Below are 14,718 nucleotides of genomic sequence, written 5' to 3'. Positions count from 1 at the left end.
TATTAAATTAGTAACTTCTTTAACTTAAAATAAACATTGCAGTTGCAACACTGATGTCACAAATAATCACTCTGGAGATAAAATTGTCTTATTCTGTAGATATAGAGCAGCCATGTACTTGGTAGGTACATAAGATAGTGCAAGCATATATACCCACAAGTAAACACCACATGTCATGATGGATTAATCTCTACTATGTTTTCTGCATATTGTTATTTCAATTAAAGTCCACTGAAGGATATAATACAAAACTGTATTGTTAGCCAAAAGGTTAGCATAAGTTAAACACTTGTTATTCAATATTTTATGCTACAATCAAGCCCCTAATCCATAAAACTATAACTTTAAGGTACCTATATTAATTTGATATGTTTTTTTACTTAGTCTGCCGTAAGTTAAAACAGGTGTATAAACTTTCCTTTCATTTAACAATGAATTAAAATAAAAGGAAAATTACTACATCTACAATTTTTAACACCATTGTGATCAAATAGATAATAATTATGAGCATGCACCTGTTTTGTGTAAGTATATGCAGCAAGTCCACACAGACAATTAGAAAAAAAAACATAATTATACAACTTAAACCCATGAATTTTCTGAGAAATTGTAATTTTAACAGCAATACAGATATGAATGCTTAAATGGCAAAGAATTTAATTAAGTATAACTTTCATACCATATCATCAGTGAATGAAAAAAGTTAATTTTAACATAAAAAAGCATGTTATATTCTAACAAAATATATTTAAAAAATATCAGACCTTAACACTTTACCACACTGGTCACTTAAAAATCCAGAGACACATAAGATTAACATATTATATGTATTTGTCTCTAAGTGATCATGTTTTTGTGCACAAAAAGCCAATTCTGAAACTTGTTTATTAGTGTGTAACCTTGAAGTAACTTCTATGTCTAGATAGATATATAATGTTATACCTAGGTATATGTTGGAAATACTGGAATGGGTTTTTTGTCAGCTTCACTTTAAAAATGGTAAAAAAAACCAGTACTTTAAATAAAAAGTACCAATTTATTATTATTGTATCACCTTGAAGGACAGTTAGTAGGTAGGATTCTAATAAGAAGAAGAATTTAATATAGTTAGCTTCTATTGATTTTTAAATGATAATGATGTGATGTGAGAACAATTGAAACCTGATACATAAGTAGCTCTAAGTTATTAAGAGCAAATGTAATTTAACACTTTCAAATAATAAAAAAATGTTTTTGCACTTACCAATTGCTGAACAAGTTGAATGCAGCATAAATTAACCACCCATTATATAAGAAATGTCCAATCACAGATAGATTCAAGTAGATATTGATACAGGAACAGTTAATTTCGGTCCGTATTCTTATCTTTTGTATGGTCGATATGCTTTTACCGCTGCAGATTTTATCACTGTTTCCGAATGAAAAACGTTCTCTAAAGTTTTTTTTACAGATGGCTGATATTTCACACTTTGAACACGGAACTTCGTTTAAGTTAAATCTGAACCGGTGAAGCTGAAGGTAATCAGCAATATGTAATTCAGATCTTTCTGAAGAAACTATGTCGATTTTACATTCTTGGCATGAGAGTTGAGTTGAACAAGTTGGTTTTCATGTGTGGGCGGGCGGCCGAAGCAGAAAGAGACGGAAGATTTAAAATGTCAAAATGACATTTGTTTGACATGTAAACTGATGCGTTCTGAAATATGTAGCAAAAATACCTTTCCAGTAACTCTCAGAATAAGTAAAATAATTTAAATAGCCGGTAACCCCGTAGCTGTGGCATGCGCTTCTTGATCAAATTAACACATTTGTATGAAGTTGTTTGAAACAACTATGCGGGTGGCGGAGTTTTTGTATGAAAAGATGAAAACCGCGCTTACCGCCCGCTGGCGTTGTCGTGGATGCGGGCGAAAGTTGAACTAAATTTGTGAGATGCTTGACTGTGCCTTGTACTGTCAGTGTCAGTGTCAGTCATCCAGCTGTCTTGTCTTGTCAATGTCATTCAATTTGAAAATTACGTAGGAATTCTATTTATTTTCATTCATTTTCATTGAAATTAAATTTTATTTGATAAAAATTATAAACATTTGTGAATAAGATTAACAGCGAAATAAAATGGATACAGTTGTAAAAGGTTTAATGGAAGAAGATTTAGAGGAAGAAAAGAAGGTAATGAATTAGCGCTATTTGCAGGTTATTAAGTAGGTATTACCACTGGAGAGACCTAGGTGCAGGACCGACAGTTTTACATGCACATTTAAGACCATGGATAATTTTACTGTTTGGTTATACCCCATTTAATGTCCTACACAAACCGGTGACCTCTTTGTTTTTAAGCTGAGTTTTTATCATAAGACCACAGACACAATAACCACTGAACAAAATCTGTGTTTGTTCATAACATGTTATATTTTTTTGTGTCGACACCATCTGGTCTTATCATTTTCACATCTAAATCATTTTGGTTAGTGGTTCATCTTTAATGACTCACAATATTTCTTTATTTTCAGGGCCTTGTGATATTTGGTCGAGATGTCTCCAAAATCCCATGTTTCCGTGAAAGCTTCCTGTATGGCATTGCATCAGGTATTGGTGTTGGATTAGCCTCTTTTGTAAAAACATCCAAACCAATGTTTTCACAACATGTGGGATTTGCCACATTCTCTATCACAACAATGGTTTACTGGAGTTTCTGCCGATATGAATGGTCCAAGCAAAGGTTTGATGCTCAGTTATTGCAAGATGCACTGAAGGACAAAATTTTATATGAAGGCACTAATGTTGAATCGGAATTGGAAAAGAAAGGTGTCTTAAAATCTGCATAATGCTTGTTATTCTGTAAATAGATGTTTATGTTGTGTAAATAATTACTGTACAATTTATTTTTTAAGTGTCACTTCTGAATCCTGATGTTAGCTATTAGTCATCAAGTAAATAAAACCATAATAATTTAAACCTAGTATCATTATCACTGGGGAATCTAGACTAGAGGATGCAACCTATTATTTATTAGGATTTGCTACTTTAATTTGTACTTTGGTAGGCATATTCAGTTCCTTAAAATATATCTAAGAACTGACTATACAACCTATACCTAGTTGTTACATATAAGTATAAATGGGTTGTTACTTCTCTTCAAATAAAATGGTAGGTCTTCATAAGTTTCTTTGTACCCTATTAAAAGATTGAAATGAAAACAAATTTCAATGACATCCATCCATCACACCGCATGTTGCGTGAATGCGTGTCCGAACGATGGTAGTTGTAAACAAGTGTCCGTAAGCCGCGTCCGCTAGTGTGTCGGCACCTTTACGCACAGTACAACATAGAGAATGCATCAACGTGCGTTCATTAGTCAACACGCAGCGTGATGCGGGTCAGTGTGAGAATCGCCTAATGATTATATCATTAATAATAATATCATTCAGAGAATAGCATGCTGAGCGACATAAATAAGTGCATGGTGTGTCTGTTTCTGTAGGTAGGTATTACATATTAGATAGCTTATGCACTTGGATGGTATAAGTATAGTAGGCGCATTGGTTACAGACAATGCTAAACAACAAAGCTCAATGAACACGGAATCACTAGAGCGCTTCTGAAAGCAGAAGCTTCCGAGGAGGCTCCGTAAGTCGGTTCTTCAGACTGGCTGAAAACCGAAAGGTCGTGTTATTTTTCCTCAAGAAGGGTGATCCACGGGGAAAGACATCTGAAAGAACCCTTATTGCATTCGAATTAGGGCAGTGGGTAGTTTTTGTTTGTAACGTAATATGTCCCCGTGGAATGGGATGTTAGGTACTTACTATAGTAGATGTAGGTAGGTATGTTTTACACCTTACAACAGAAGGGCTAGCACGGGCGCTTTTAAGACCTGACATAAGTTTTGCATCGCGCTCACTCACATCGCGCAGCTTGAAGAGAAAGCGCGACGGAGTTTTTATCACGTCTTAATTGCGCCCTGTGCTAGCCCTTCAGGCTGGCTTTCGAAAGGCTTTATGATGATGGCCTCCTCGTCGTATCCGACGACACAGGCTTTAACACATATACCTACTTAACACACCCACACAACTAAAGCAGGAGCAGCTCATACCGATTCTCGGCATTTATATTACATTCAACATAATTTTAATAAGCTAAGTTCAGCAATATAGACTATGATAAGGTAGGTTATATACCTTATATGCTACTGGTTGACGCTTGATTAAATTTCACACGTCTTTCAGCGCACTGTAACTATCAATCTATAGGTACGGTACATAGGTAGGTATATAGCAATGTAAGTTCGAGTTGCATAACGTGCATAGTGTGATATAAGTGTCTTTATAGGCACTTATAGTATCTGTATCCTGTCTGCAGAAGTCTCTACTCTCTACTTCACTCTGTTGTATAATCTATGGCAGTCTATACGCGGCATTCGTGGTAACAACACGTGTGGAACGATTGGATCTAAGACAGAAACATTACAATGAAGAAAATAGAGGACTTGGTTCCTAAGGACGCTGTAACTGAACTAACATTTTTCGTTAATGGAAAGAAGGTAAGAGCTATTAATACATAGTTAATTAAGTACTTATGTGTTTTAACCACAAAGGAAACTGTATGATTATGTTTGACCGGTGTTCTGTGGGTTTGTCACTGATCGAGTATCTCCGAAGTGAATGGCCCATTTCATCAATAATACAGTTTTCCATTTGTATCTTTTATCAAGATTAGTATAGTCGCTGCGATAATTTGTCATTCATTATCTTAGACACATTTAAATTACTTAGAGGTTTTCCAAAAGTTCCAAGTACCGATTAAGACGAATAAGGGTGACTTCACACAGCAGATCATTCTGAACAACTTTTATTCTACAAATTTTGGATCCCCCTTTCCACACTTACCATATTTTAACACACGCACTCACGCCTTGTACTAATGTACTCCCTTGCGGGGTAGGCAGAGGTGCATTGCTGCACCCACTTTTCGCCAGAGTGTTATGTTAGTCCCAATGTAATAGGGGGCGGGCCTATTGCCATTTTACGGGCACATCCAAGACCCGAGAACAAATATCTGTGTTTAAACAAATATCTGCCCCTGCCGGGAATCGAACCCGGGACCATCGGCTCAGTAGTCAGGGTCACTAACCACTACGCCATTTGGTCGTCTTTTATCATATTTTAACACCCTGTATTCTACACATTCGCAGCAGTTACACGTGTATGTGTATATTTATTTTATTATTATTTGTTTACATGAGCGATTACTTTGTTCCCTATTATGCAACAATTTCATTTTACATAACAACTCGATATGTCTTCATAACAGAGAGTCCACTAGGTATTATCTCGTTATTCTATGGTATTATCCAATGATATTGTAGATATACTTAAGTAGTACTTATCTATGTATAGGTACCGGTACCATAACTAAGAACCTACATTACATTATATTATTATAAGTACCTTACATTATTAACATAACTTATAAAGAAAGTACTTATACACTACCTACCTATACGGACATTATTGTCTATACCTAAGTAGGTATTTTTTATTTACTTATAGGTATGAGTGTGGCAATAATTAAATTGGTAAACAAATTAAACTTGCAAACATACTTAAAATATACATTAGATAAAGTGTTACTTTGTTTGTAAGCTTCATAACATCATTAATGATTAATAAATAGGGCAGAATACTCGACCCTAATAGGTACCTACCTATTAGTACTTAGTTATAAAGTTATCTAATAATGGCCATTAATCCAAAGTAACTTAAACCTTACACTCATTTATCTAGATGTGTATATGTGTGAACCGAAACTACCTACCTATCTACATTTTTGTCGTCCTATCATTGCAATCTACGTATTTTGAATATGAATACCTATAGATACTGTTTCACTTACCGCTTACTAGGGGAACTTAAATACCTAATACTTACAGTGTAGGTAAGCATTCTATGGGGTAATCTGATACATTCACTCGATCTAATCTTTCAGACCTACTTATACTGAACACAAAAAGACTAGTAGGTACCTATATAACCTACTTAACTATGTGTGTGTATAGTATTTAAGTAACTAAGTAATACTTATCTCACTGAAATATAACTGACTGGATGCTATACATGACTGTCTCCGAAAGACGATACAAGGCGGAGATGGCGGAATGTCCTCGCTAAAAAAGTTTTTGCCGGGATGCCGGAGGTGGCACACAACCGGGATGTATGGACTTAAAAGTGGCAGGCTTTTGCCTAGCAATGGGCGAAAGAACAAGGCGTATACACGCTGGGTAGGAGTCTGCGCAGGGCAGATTTTGTAATGCAGTGCAGAAGTCTAGTCCGAGGAGCGGGAAAGACATATTCTGTTCTTTGCTGTGCTGCGCGGCCTACGTCCCATACGTTTAGGCATATACGTTTAGGCTTAGACACTATAACTTACGGCTTCATACACAAATAAAAAGAACTAAACGGATTTCATCCCTTGGGTAACAATGCACTTATACCAGCTTTCAATTTCGCATTTCCAGGTGATCGAGCCTCGCCCGGATCCGTCATGGACGTTGCTCTGGTATCTGCGCACCAAGCTGCGCCTCACTGGCACCAAGTCCGGCTGCGGGGAGGGCGGCTGCGGCGCCTGCACTGTCATGCTGTCCTGGTATCTGGCGACTGAAGATCGCGTCAAGTATCCTTTTATCAATAACCGGTTGAATCCCATGATCCGGTTGAATCCATGAAATTATATGGTGTTTCACGCGATATCGCGCTATCGGGAGTTCATAGGTTTTTCGACATAATACCTAAAATTTTAGGTTCCATAAATGTACCGTGAGCTGCAAAGAAACCTGACTTCCTCAGTCACTGTAACACCTGCTTCCCAGATAACTCCCCGGAGCCAGTACCTAATTCATAAAAATAAGGTCCCATATGGCCCAAATATGTTGCAATTTTTTGCATCTTATACTTTGACTTTTCCAAAATACTACTACTTATACGAGTATATTTGCTTCGGTGGGGGTGGGGCTTTAGTTTAGCTTGGGTACCTAATATACCTATAGTTTTATTTATTTCTGTAACTACCTTTCCTTATCAAAACTTTCCAGACATATAGCAGTGAATGCGTGTTTAACACCAGTATGTGCAGTCTATGGTAAAGCTATAACTACAGTCGAGGGAATTGGCTCAACTCAAGAGAAGCTGCACCCCGTACAGGAAAGAATAGCCAAGGCACACGGGTCGCAGTGTGGCTTCTGCACTCCTGGTATCGTCATGTCCATGTATGCTCTCTTGCGAAATAAAAACAAAGTGGATTATGATGATATTGAGACAGCTCTACAAGGAAATCTTTGCCGATGCACAGGCTACAGACCCATTATAGACGGATTCAAAACATTCACCGAAGGCTGGGAACGGCAGTATGCAGTGGATGGTCAGAATGGATGCTCGATGGGAGAAAACTGCTGCAAGAATCAAAGTAAAGAGGCAAAAGAACAATTGTTCGATAATTCGTCGCTTCAGCCGTATGATCGCACACAAGAACCCATATACCCGCCAGAACTAAGGATTAACTATAAAAGTTATGATGAAGCCTTTCTATTTTATAAGGGGCCAGAGGTCACCTGGTTACGGCCTACAAAGCTAAATGATCTGTTGTTAATTAAGAAAGAATATCATCAAAGCAAAATAGTTGTAGGTAACACGGAAATTGGTGTGGAAATCAAGTTCAAAAATATGGTGTACCCTTTGTTATTGTCACCAAATATTATACCCGATTTGAACTTTTGTAAAGTTACTGAAACTGGCTATGTAATTGGAGGGGCTACCAGTTTAACGGATGCTAGTGACTTTTTGGCGGCAGAAGTGATTCAAAACCCAGCTAAAGGAAAAATAGCAAACGCCATCGTCGAGATGCTTCACTGGTTCGCAGGAAACCAAGTGCGTAATGTTGCATCACTAGCAGGGAACATTATGACTGCTAGTCCAATATCAGATTTAAATCCAATTTTCATGGCTAGTTCTGCCGTGATCAATGTTCACAGTTTTGATCGTGGGCTTAGACGTTTAGTCGTTGATGAAAACTTCTTTGTAGGCTATCGACAGACTGCAGTAAATCCAGATGAAATCCTTATATCGATTGAGGTTCCATTTAGTAAGGATAATCAACTTTTCAAAGCCTATAAACAAGCTCGTAGAAGAGACGACGATATATCAATAGTAACAGGTGCTTTCCTTGCTACCTTAGAAGAAAATGGTCACAAAATTGAAGATATCAAAATGTGTTATGGAGGAATGGGTCCTACAACTGTAAATATTGCGCAAACAACAAAGAAGCTGAAAGGCAAATCTTGGAATCAAGAATTACTAAAATTGGTTTTTGATTCTTTAACAGAAGAACTTCTGTTACACGAGTCAGTGCCAGGCGGTATGGCTCAGTATCGAAAATCATTATGCTTAAGTTTGTTCTTTAAATTCTTTACATATGTGGAAGAATCCTCAAAAGAAAACTTTGTCCATACTAATATTAACAGCGTTGCTGTTATTGAACCGAAAGCTTCTCAATATTTTGAAATCAAGAACGCACAGCGAAAACCGACAGATGCTGTAGGTATGCCAATACCACATGCATCAGCATTCAAACAAGCAACCGGTGAAGCTGTCTACTGTGATGACATTCCACAAGTTCAAGGAGAATTGTTCTTAACACTTGTCTTAAGTGAAAAGGCTTATGCTAAGATTAAATCAGTAGATGCAAGTAAAGCTTTAGCTATGACTGGGGTGATAGCATTTTTTTCCGCTAATGATTTAGATAAAGACTGTAATAAATTAGGTCCCATATTTAAAGACGAAGAAATATTTTCAAGTGAAGAAGTAACAAGTCGAGCTTGTGTTATCGGAGCCATAGTAGCAGTCAATGAAACTGTCGCCAGAAAAGCGAAACAATTGGTCACTGTTTCGTATGAAGAGCAAAAACCTGCAATAATCACACTAGAAGACGCAATCGCACATAAATCTTACTTCCACGGGTACCCTCGAACTATAAATAGAGGTGATGTAAGTAAAGCTATGAAAGAATGTGACCATGTTATAAACGGTACAGCAAGAACTGGAGCGCAAGAACATTTTTATCTAGAACCAGGAGCTGCATTTGCTATCAGAAAAGAAGATGAAATAGAGATTTATAGCAGCACTCAAGCTCCAGGAGAAGTTGCTGTAAGTGTAAATTCGATATTATATTTTTTTGAGTACCTACGCTTTCCTAAATTCTTCGAATAATAAAACAATATAATTTTCTTAATATTTCAGGAATTAATATCGCATGCTCTACGAATTCCACATCATAAAGTGGTTTGCAAAGTCAAAAGGATAGGAGGGGGTTTTGGTGGCAAGGAAACGAGAGCATCTCTTCTAGCTGTCCCGGTAGCCATTGCTGCGTATAAACTGAAGGCAGCAGTAAGGGCAGTGCTAGATAGAGATGAAGATATGCAAGTGACAGGATACCGTCACCCTGTTCTGGCAAACTACAAGATTGGATTCGATAAGCAAGGCAAAATAATTGCAGCAATCTTTGATGTTTACGCCAACACAGGAAATTCTATGGATATATCGTGTTCTGTAAGTTATGCGTTATTTAATTAATACACTGCACAATTGCACATTACACCCAAAACAATAAAAATAAGTTATTTTTGAAGCGAGGATCATAATCAAATATATTTATTTACAGATGATAGACAGAGCGATTTATCACGTCGACAATTGCTATTTCATACCGAATATTGAAGTCAGCGGTTACCTTTGCAAAACCCATTTGCCTTCAAACACTGCCTTCAGAGGCTTTGGGGGCCCCCAAGCTATGTTTGCTGCTGAGAATATGATCAGAGATGTGGCTGTAACTTTAGGCAAGTCATACGAAGAAGTTATTGAAATAAACTTGTACAAAGAAAATCAGCTGACACACTACAATCAAACTTTAACACATTGTACGCTTACAAGATGTTGGACAGAATGTATAACCACTAGTGGTTACTGGCAAAGGAAAGAAGCCATTGAGAGCTTCAACAGGTATGTAACAGAAACTTAAATTGATACCTACTCAGTAAAAATTTGTAATTGTATGATATACAAAATACTTAATGTGTCTTAACTTATTTATTCACAGACAAAACCGATGGAAGAAGAAAGGCATAGCGATTGTACCAACCAAATACGGCATTTCATTCGGAAGTGACTTCCTTATGCAAGCTGGCGCTCTTCTCTTGGTATACACGGATGGCTCAGTCCTTCTATCTATAGGAGGCATAGAAATGGGCCAAGGGCTGTTCACCAAAATGATTCAAGTCGCATCAAGAGCTTTAGAAATCGATATAAGTAAAATACACATAAGTGAAATGTCATCAGATAAAGTACCAAACAGTTCACCGACAGCGGCAAGCATAAGCTCAGATTTATACGGCATGGCAGTCTTAGACGCCTGCAAAACCCTAATGGATAGACTGAAACCATATAAAACAAAGAACCCGAATGGGAAATGGGAAGATTGGATATCTGCTGCATACATGGATAGGGTGAATCTGTCAGTGTCTGGATTCTACCGAGCTCCCAAAATACAATATGATAAAGAAACAAATTCTGGAGATCTGTATGAGTATTTCACGTATGGAGTGGCGTGTTCCGAAGTGCTCGTCGATTGTTTGACAGGGGACCACGAGGTGTTGAGATCAGACATCGTGATGGATCTTGGTGACAGTTTAAACCCAGCTATAGACATTGGTCAAATTGAAGGCGCATTCATGCAGGGCTATGGACTGTTTACGATTGAGGAGCTGGTGTTTTCACCGTCTGGGGCACTGCTCTCAAGAGGTCCTGGAGCGTATAAGATTCCAGCTATATCGGATATACCGAAGGAGTTCAATGTTTCTCTGCTGAAAGGGGCTCCTAACCCTCGTGCTGTGTATTCTTCCAAGGTACGTTACAAGTTTTCGAGAACGTTTTTTTTAATTTTACGGACGCGTGGGGGCTAAAATTTACTGCGCTTAGCAACGCTGCTGCTTCTGGTTCCAAATTTATGTATTTCGTGGTTACTCATGGACTTCGTATCTTCATCATCATCATCATATATCATGGATTTGGAATCTACATCATCTACATGGATTAACATTGCCGAAAGTAGATTTCAGCAGTGCCACTATAGGTACTAATCATTGTGAATTGTGATTAAAATGTGTTATTTTCTTTATTATCTTAGGCTGTCGGAGAGCCACCTCTGTTCCTCGCCTCATCAGTGTTCTTCGCCATAAAGGAAGCTATCGCGTCAGCGCGGCGGGACGCAGGAGCTGCGACAAGGTTCCAACTGGACGCCCCCGCCACGTGCGAGAAAATCAGGATGGCCTGTGATGACGAGATCACGAGACAGGTCAGTAAGGACAAATTAGTGACCTTAAACATGTAGCTGCCTACGGTGGACCCTGGGCACTGATTAAATATGAATTAACCCTGGGCAGTCAGCGACCGACGCTGATCTGACTGGCGACTTTAGCTCTTGGGTTTTTCACAAAAAAAAGAACAAGAAGCTATTAAAAGCCCCTAGTTATGTACTAACATATTAGCAATGAGTTTTTTGGTGCCTGACTACTACGCACTAAGTATTTTTTAAGGTTGAAGTCAGTTATTAAAAACATGTAACTTAGGTAGGTATGAAGGTACCTACATTCTTTCCCTACTATCTATGTATCTAATGGAGGCCCTCTCTAATTAACAATGTTAATGAAATAATGCCCACCCCAGGAAAGTTTAGAGTACTTATACTTGCCTACATTTTATTTATTTATTTATTTCTTTGCATCACACTACATATGAAACATTACATGATAAGTAACATGCTTAAGGTCTTACATTCTAGTAACAATATCCTTAACTGTGTGTTGACAACATTTTTAAAATTAAAGCGTGTTAAACGTCTTCTAAGCGAAGCGTCCGTAGTCGAGCGGGCCTCAGTGATCGTAATTGATCGTTGAGGTTAAGCAACAACAGTGACACGGTCAGCCATTGGATGGGTGACCAATTTCAAGTGGTGCTTTTCTGGACGCTTCCGTGCATCGGACGGCACGTTAAGCCGTGGGTCCCGGTTGCTGCTTCGGCAGCAGTCGTTAAGCCTAGTCATAGTCAGAGGCCTTCGGGCGGCTTGAAAACATCTGACAGTCGGGTTGCCCACTTACCCGACAACTCTCTCAGCACAAGCTTGCTTGTGTTGGGGTCCACCAACCCGCACTTGGCCAGCGTGGTGGACTAGGCCTAAACCCTTCCTTCATTGGAAGGAGACCCGTGCCCCAGCAGTGGGGACGTAATGGGTCGTGCTCGTGATGAAACGTCTTCTCTTAAATATTTACACCTAGATACTTAGTTAATATTATAAAAAATCTAAATCTAAAAATATAAATCTAAAATTAAATGAATCATTTTGATGTCTGAAGTAAAAACTTATATTTTTGTTACAGGTTAACCCAACCATAAGAAAAGATGGAAAACAGCCTTGGAATGTGATAGTCTAAGATTAAGATATTTAGCAATAAATTATTTACTTACATATTAAATATTAATATGTTGATACTATTTTATTTAATAAAACTACCCAGTTCCCATACATGAAGTTACAGTCTGACACGCAAATATCTGACCCCTCTCCAATACAATATTAGATACTTAGGTTAAGTATTTTAAAATTTAAAAGAGCGGTGGTAGCTAGGGCATGCAATACCGGAACAATTTTCAATACCGGTATTGAGTTCCGGTATTACTACTCAATACCGGGATCCCGGTATTAATACCGGTATTAGACTTCCTTGTCATAAATGGCATATACTGTGTTTAAAGGTCGTATACGTCAAAATAAAGCAATAAAATGCAATCATATTCTGTATTTTGTTGTAGATTTTTACGAGAATTAAGTTTTAGAGTTTAAATTTTAGAATAAATTATTTTTTTACATCCGGTGTCGGTGTACGCATTGTCAACAGTAGATTTCTAGCAGCCGAAAACTGCATTAAACGGTTGGGAACAAGTGCGGTTTCACAGTATATAGCAGTGTTTTTCAACCTGTGGGTCGCGACCCCCTGGGGGGTCGCGGAGCTTCTGTAGGGGGGTCGCCAAAGGGCGAAAAAACTGGGAACTTTAGTAAAAAAACAATAAAGACAATTAGTATTAATTTATTAAAAAAGATCCCGACGAATTGAGAACCTCCTCCTTTTTTGAAGTCGGTTAAAAAAGACTCTTACTTTAAAAATACTTTTATTTATCGAAAAATTTCTTAAATGCGAAGGCTGAGCTTGTTTTTTATTCATTAAATTGTGGATCTGTTTTAGTACTATTATACTAAAACAGACCACATCCACACAGTAAGGCAGATTACACAGAAGACTATAATCAGCCTCTGTATCTAGCCTTTGTGGACTATGAAAACGCCTTTAACTCCATCGATACATGGGCAATTTTGGATATATCGATGAGTTGAGGAGTCTGTACTAGTGATGTAACGAATATTCGCATTCGCATTCGCATTCGCGAATATTCGCACTTTTTTGGATATTCGCATTCGCATTCGCAAAACTTTGTGCGAATGTTTTGCGAATATCAGTACTTACTTATTTAAAAATTATGGTAGGTTAACAAAATCAAAATCCATTAGTCTATAACCTTTTTATTACAAGTTACCCTCTTAATCACATTTCCAGTCTTACTTTATGATTTGGTATTATTTAAGTATTTACCTACTTTGGGAAATGAAACTTTTCATATGATAGTTAATACTTAATAGTTTCATAGGACCTAAACATACATAAACTCTTTAAATAAACAAAAATCGTATTTTAAGAGTATGGGTTGTTTGCGGGTGGACCTTGGATCCTTTCAGGATTTGATAGAGGAGGGCATAGTCGATTGAACCCTAGGTAATGCATTAACTGTTCGGGGCTTAGCCGTTTCTAAGATGTTTAATATTTAAGTTATTCTAAAAATTTAGTAAAAAAAAAATTACTACCCATATTTTAGTGTTTTTTTTTGTTTTGCATAGGTGACTCCTTGATAGGCTGGTTAAAGTGATCAACTGTGCATTGTTTGACTTGGATTAGACACAAAGACACAATACCTCTAAACAAAATTCAATAGGAAAACTAACAAGATTAGCCCAATTTAAAGGTAAACGCATTCGTGTGATTGTTTTCAGTCCTGTTGACTTTAGTATGGTTGTTTTGGCCACATCTTAATGATACCTAAATCGATTTGATATTGAAATATTTTATTTGAAAGCTTATAAGTTGACAATGTTTTTAGCTGAAGTGCACAAAAAATTGTCATATGACATTCTTTTTTTAATTTAACTTATTTGTTTTAAGGTTTTGAATATATTTTTAAAAATGTTTAACTATTTTGAGGTATTGTGTCTAATTTTGGTCAAGTAAATTAATTAAATTAAATTCATTTATTTCAGATAACTTGATCCATATTCAGTACATGTCATAAAATTCAAAAAACAAAAAAAAAAAAAAACAATACAAATAACAACGAGCACAAGAATTAACATAAGTAGGTACAATTTATCATAAATCAAATTAATACATAAATTCAGGATTAAATACAATATTTAAAAAAATATATATATAAGAATAATAATAATGTCAGATTATAAATTTAATTTAATTACATGCATTATAATAATAATAAAATAAAATAATCAAAACTTCCT

At 36.9% G+C, this 14,718-nt stretch overlaps 3 protein-coding genes across 3 annotated transcripts in view; 2 read left to right on the top strand and 1 right to left on the bottom strand.

The window, feature by feature from the left end:
* The window catches only part of LOC105384205 (protein numb), a 48,829-nt gene extending 47,183 nt beyond the window's left edge, over positions 1-1,646 (bottom strand). Inside the window, exon 1 of the mRNA XM_038119300.2 lies at positions 1,244-1,646. The gene's annotated coding sequence lies outside the window, so the exon portion shown is untranslated. The remainder of the gene's footprint in view (positions 1-1,243) is intronic.
* A 351-nt stretch (positions 1,647-1,997) lies between these two features.
* Positions 1,998-2,955, top strand: LOC105384207 (cytochrome c oxidase assembly protein COX20, mitochondrial). The gene is made up of 2 exons (XM_011554402.3): positions 1,998-2,169; positions 2,511-2,955. Exons 1-2 carry the CDS (start codon positions 2,116-2,118, stop codon positions 2,823-2,825), a joined length of 369 nt encoding a protein of 122 aa, XP_011552704.1. The 5' UTR covers positions 1,998-2,115; the 3' UTR covers positions 2,826-2,955.
* Positions 2,956-4,274: 1,319 nt separating this feature from the next.
* On the top strand, positions 4,275-12,564 carry LOC105384208 (xanthine dehydrogenase). Its single transcript, XM_048624698.1, has 8 exons — positions 4,275-4,537; positions 6,512-6,666; positions 7,085-9,191; positions 9,285-9,593; positions 9,706-10,043; positions 10,141-10,945; positions 11,227-11,394; positions 12,476-12,564. Exons 1-8 carry the CDS (start codon positions 4,466-4,468, stop codon positions 12,527-12,529), a joined length of 4,008 nt encoding a protein of 1,335 aa, XP_048480655.1. The 5' UTR covers positions 4,275-4,465; the 3' UTR covers positions 12,530-12,564.
* The last annotated feature ends 2,154 nt before the right edge of the window (positions 12,565-14,718 follow it).

Source organism: Plutella xylostella, chromosome 12 (assembly GCF_932276165.1).
Source record: "Plutella xylostella chromosome 12, ilPluXylo3.1, whole genome shotgun sequence".
Taxonomy (NCBI): domain Eukaryota; kingdom Metazoa; phylum Arthropoda; class Insecta; order Lepidoptera; family Plutellidae; genus Plutella; species Plutella xylostella.
The sequence above is the reverse complement of the archived record's forward strand: the minus strand, read 5'-3'. Positions and strand labels throughout refer to the sequence as shown.

What these genes read in the sequence shown, in the direction of transcription:
- LOC105384207 (XM_011554402.3), top strand. Translation starts at nt 2,116, where the DNA reads ATGGATACAGTTGTAAAAGGTTTAATGGAAGAAGATTTAGAGGAAGAA. An exon ending in ATTTAGAGGAAGAAAAGAAG is followed by an intron (nt 2,170 to 2,510) that starts GTAATGAATTAG and finishes CTTTATTTTCAG; the next exon opens with GGCCTTGTGATATTTGGTCG.
- LOC105384208 (XM_048624698.1), top strand. Translation starts at nt 4,466, where the DNA reads ATGAAGAAAATAGAGGACTTGGTTCCTAAGGACGCTGTAACTGAACTA. An exon ending in GCCATTGAGAGCTTCAACAG is followed by an intron (nt 10,044 to 10,140) that starts GTATGTAACAGA and finishes ATTTATTCACAG; the next exon opens with ACAAAACCGATGGAAGAAGA. An exon ending in ATGACGAGATCACGAGACAG is followed by an intron (nt 11,395 to 12,475) that starts GTCAGTAAGGAC and finishes TTTTTGTTACAG; the next exon opens with GTTAACCCAACCATAAGAAA.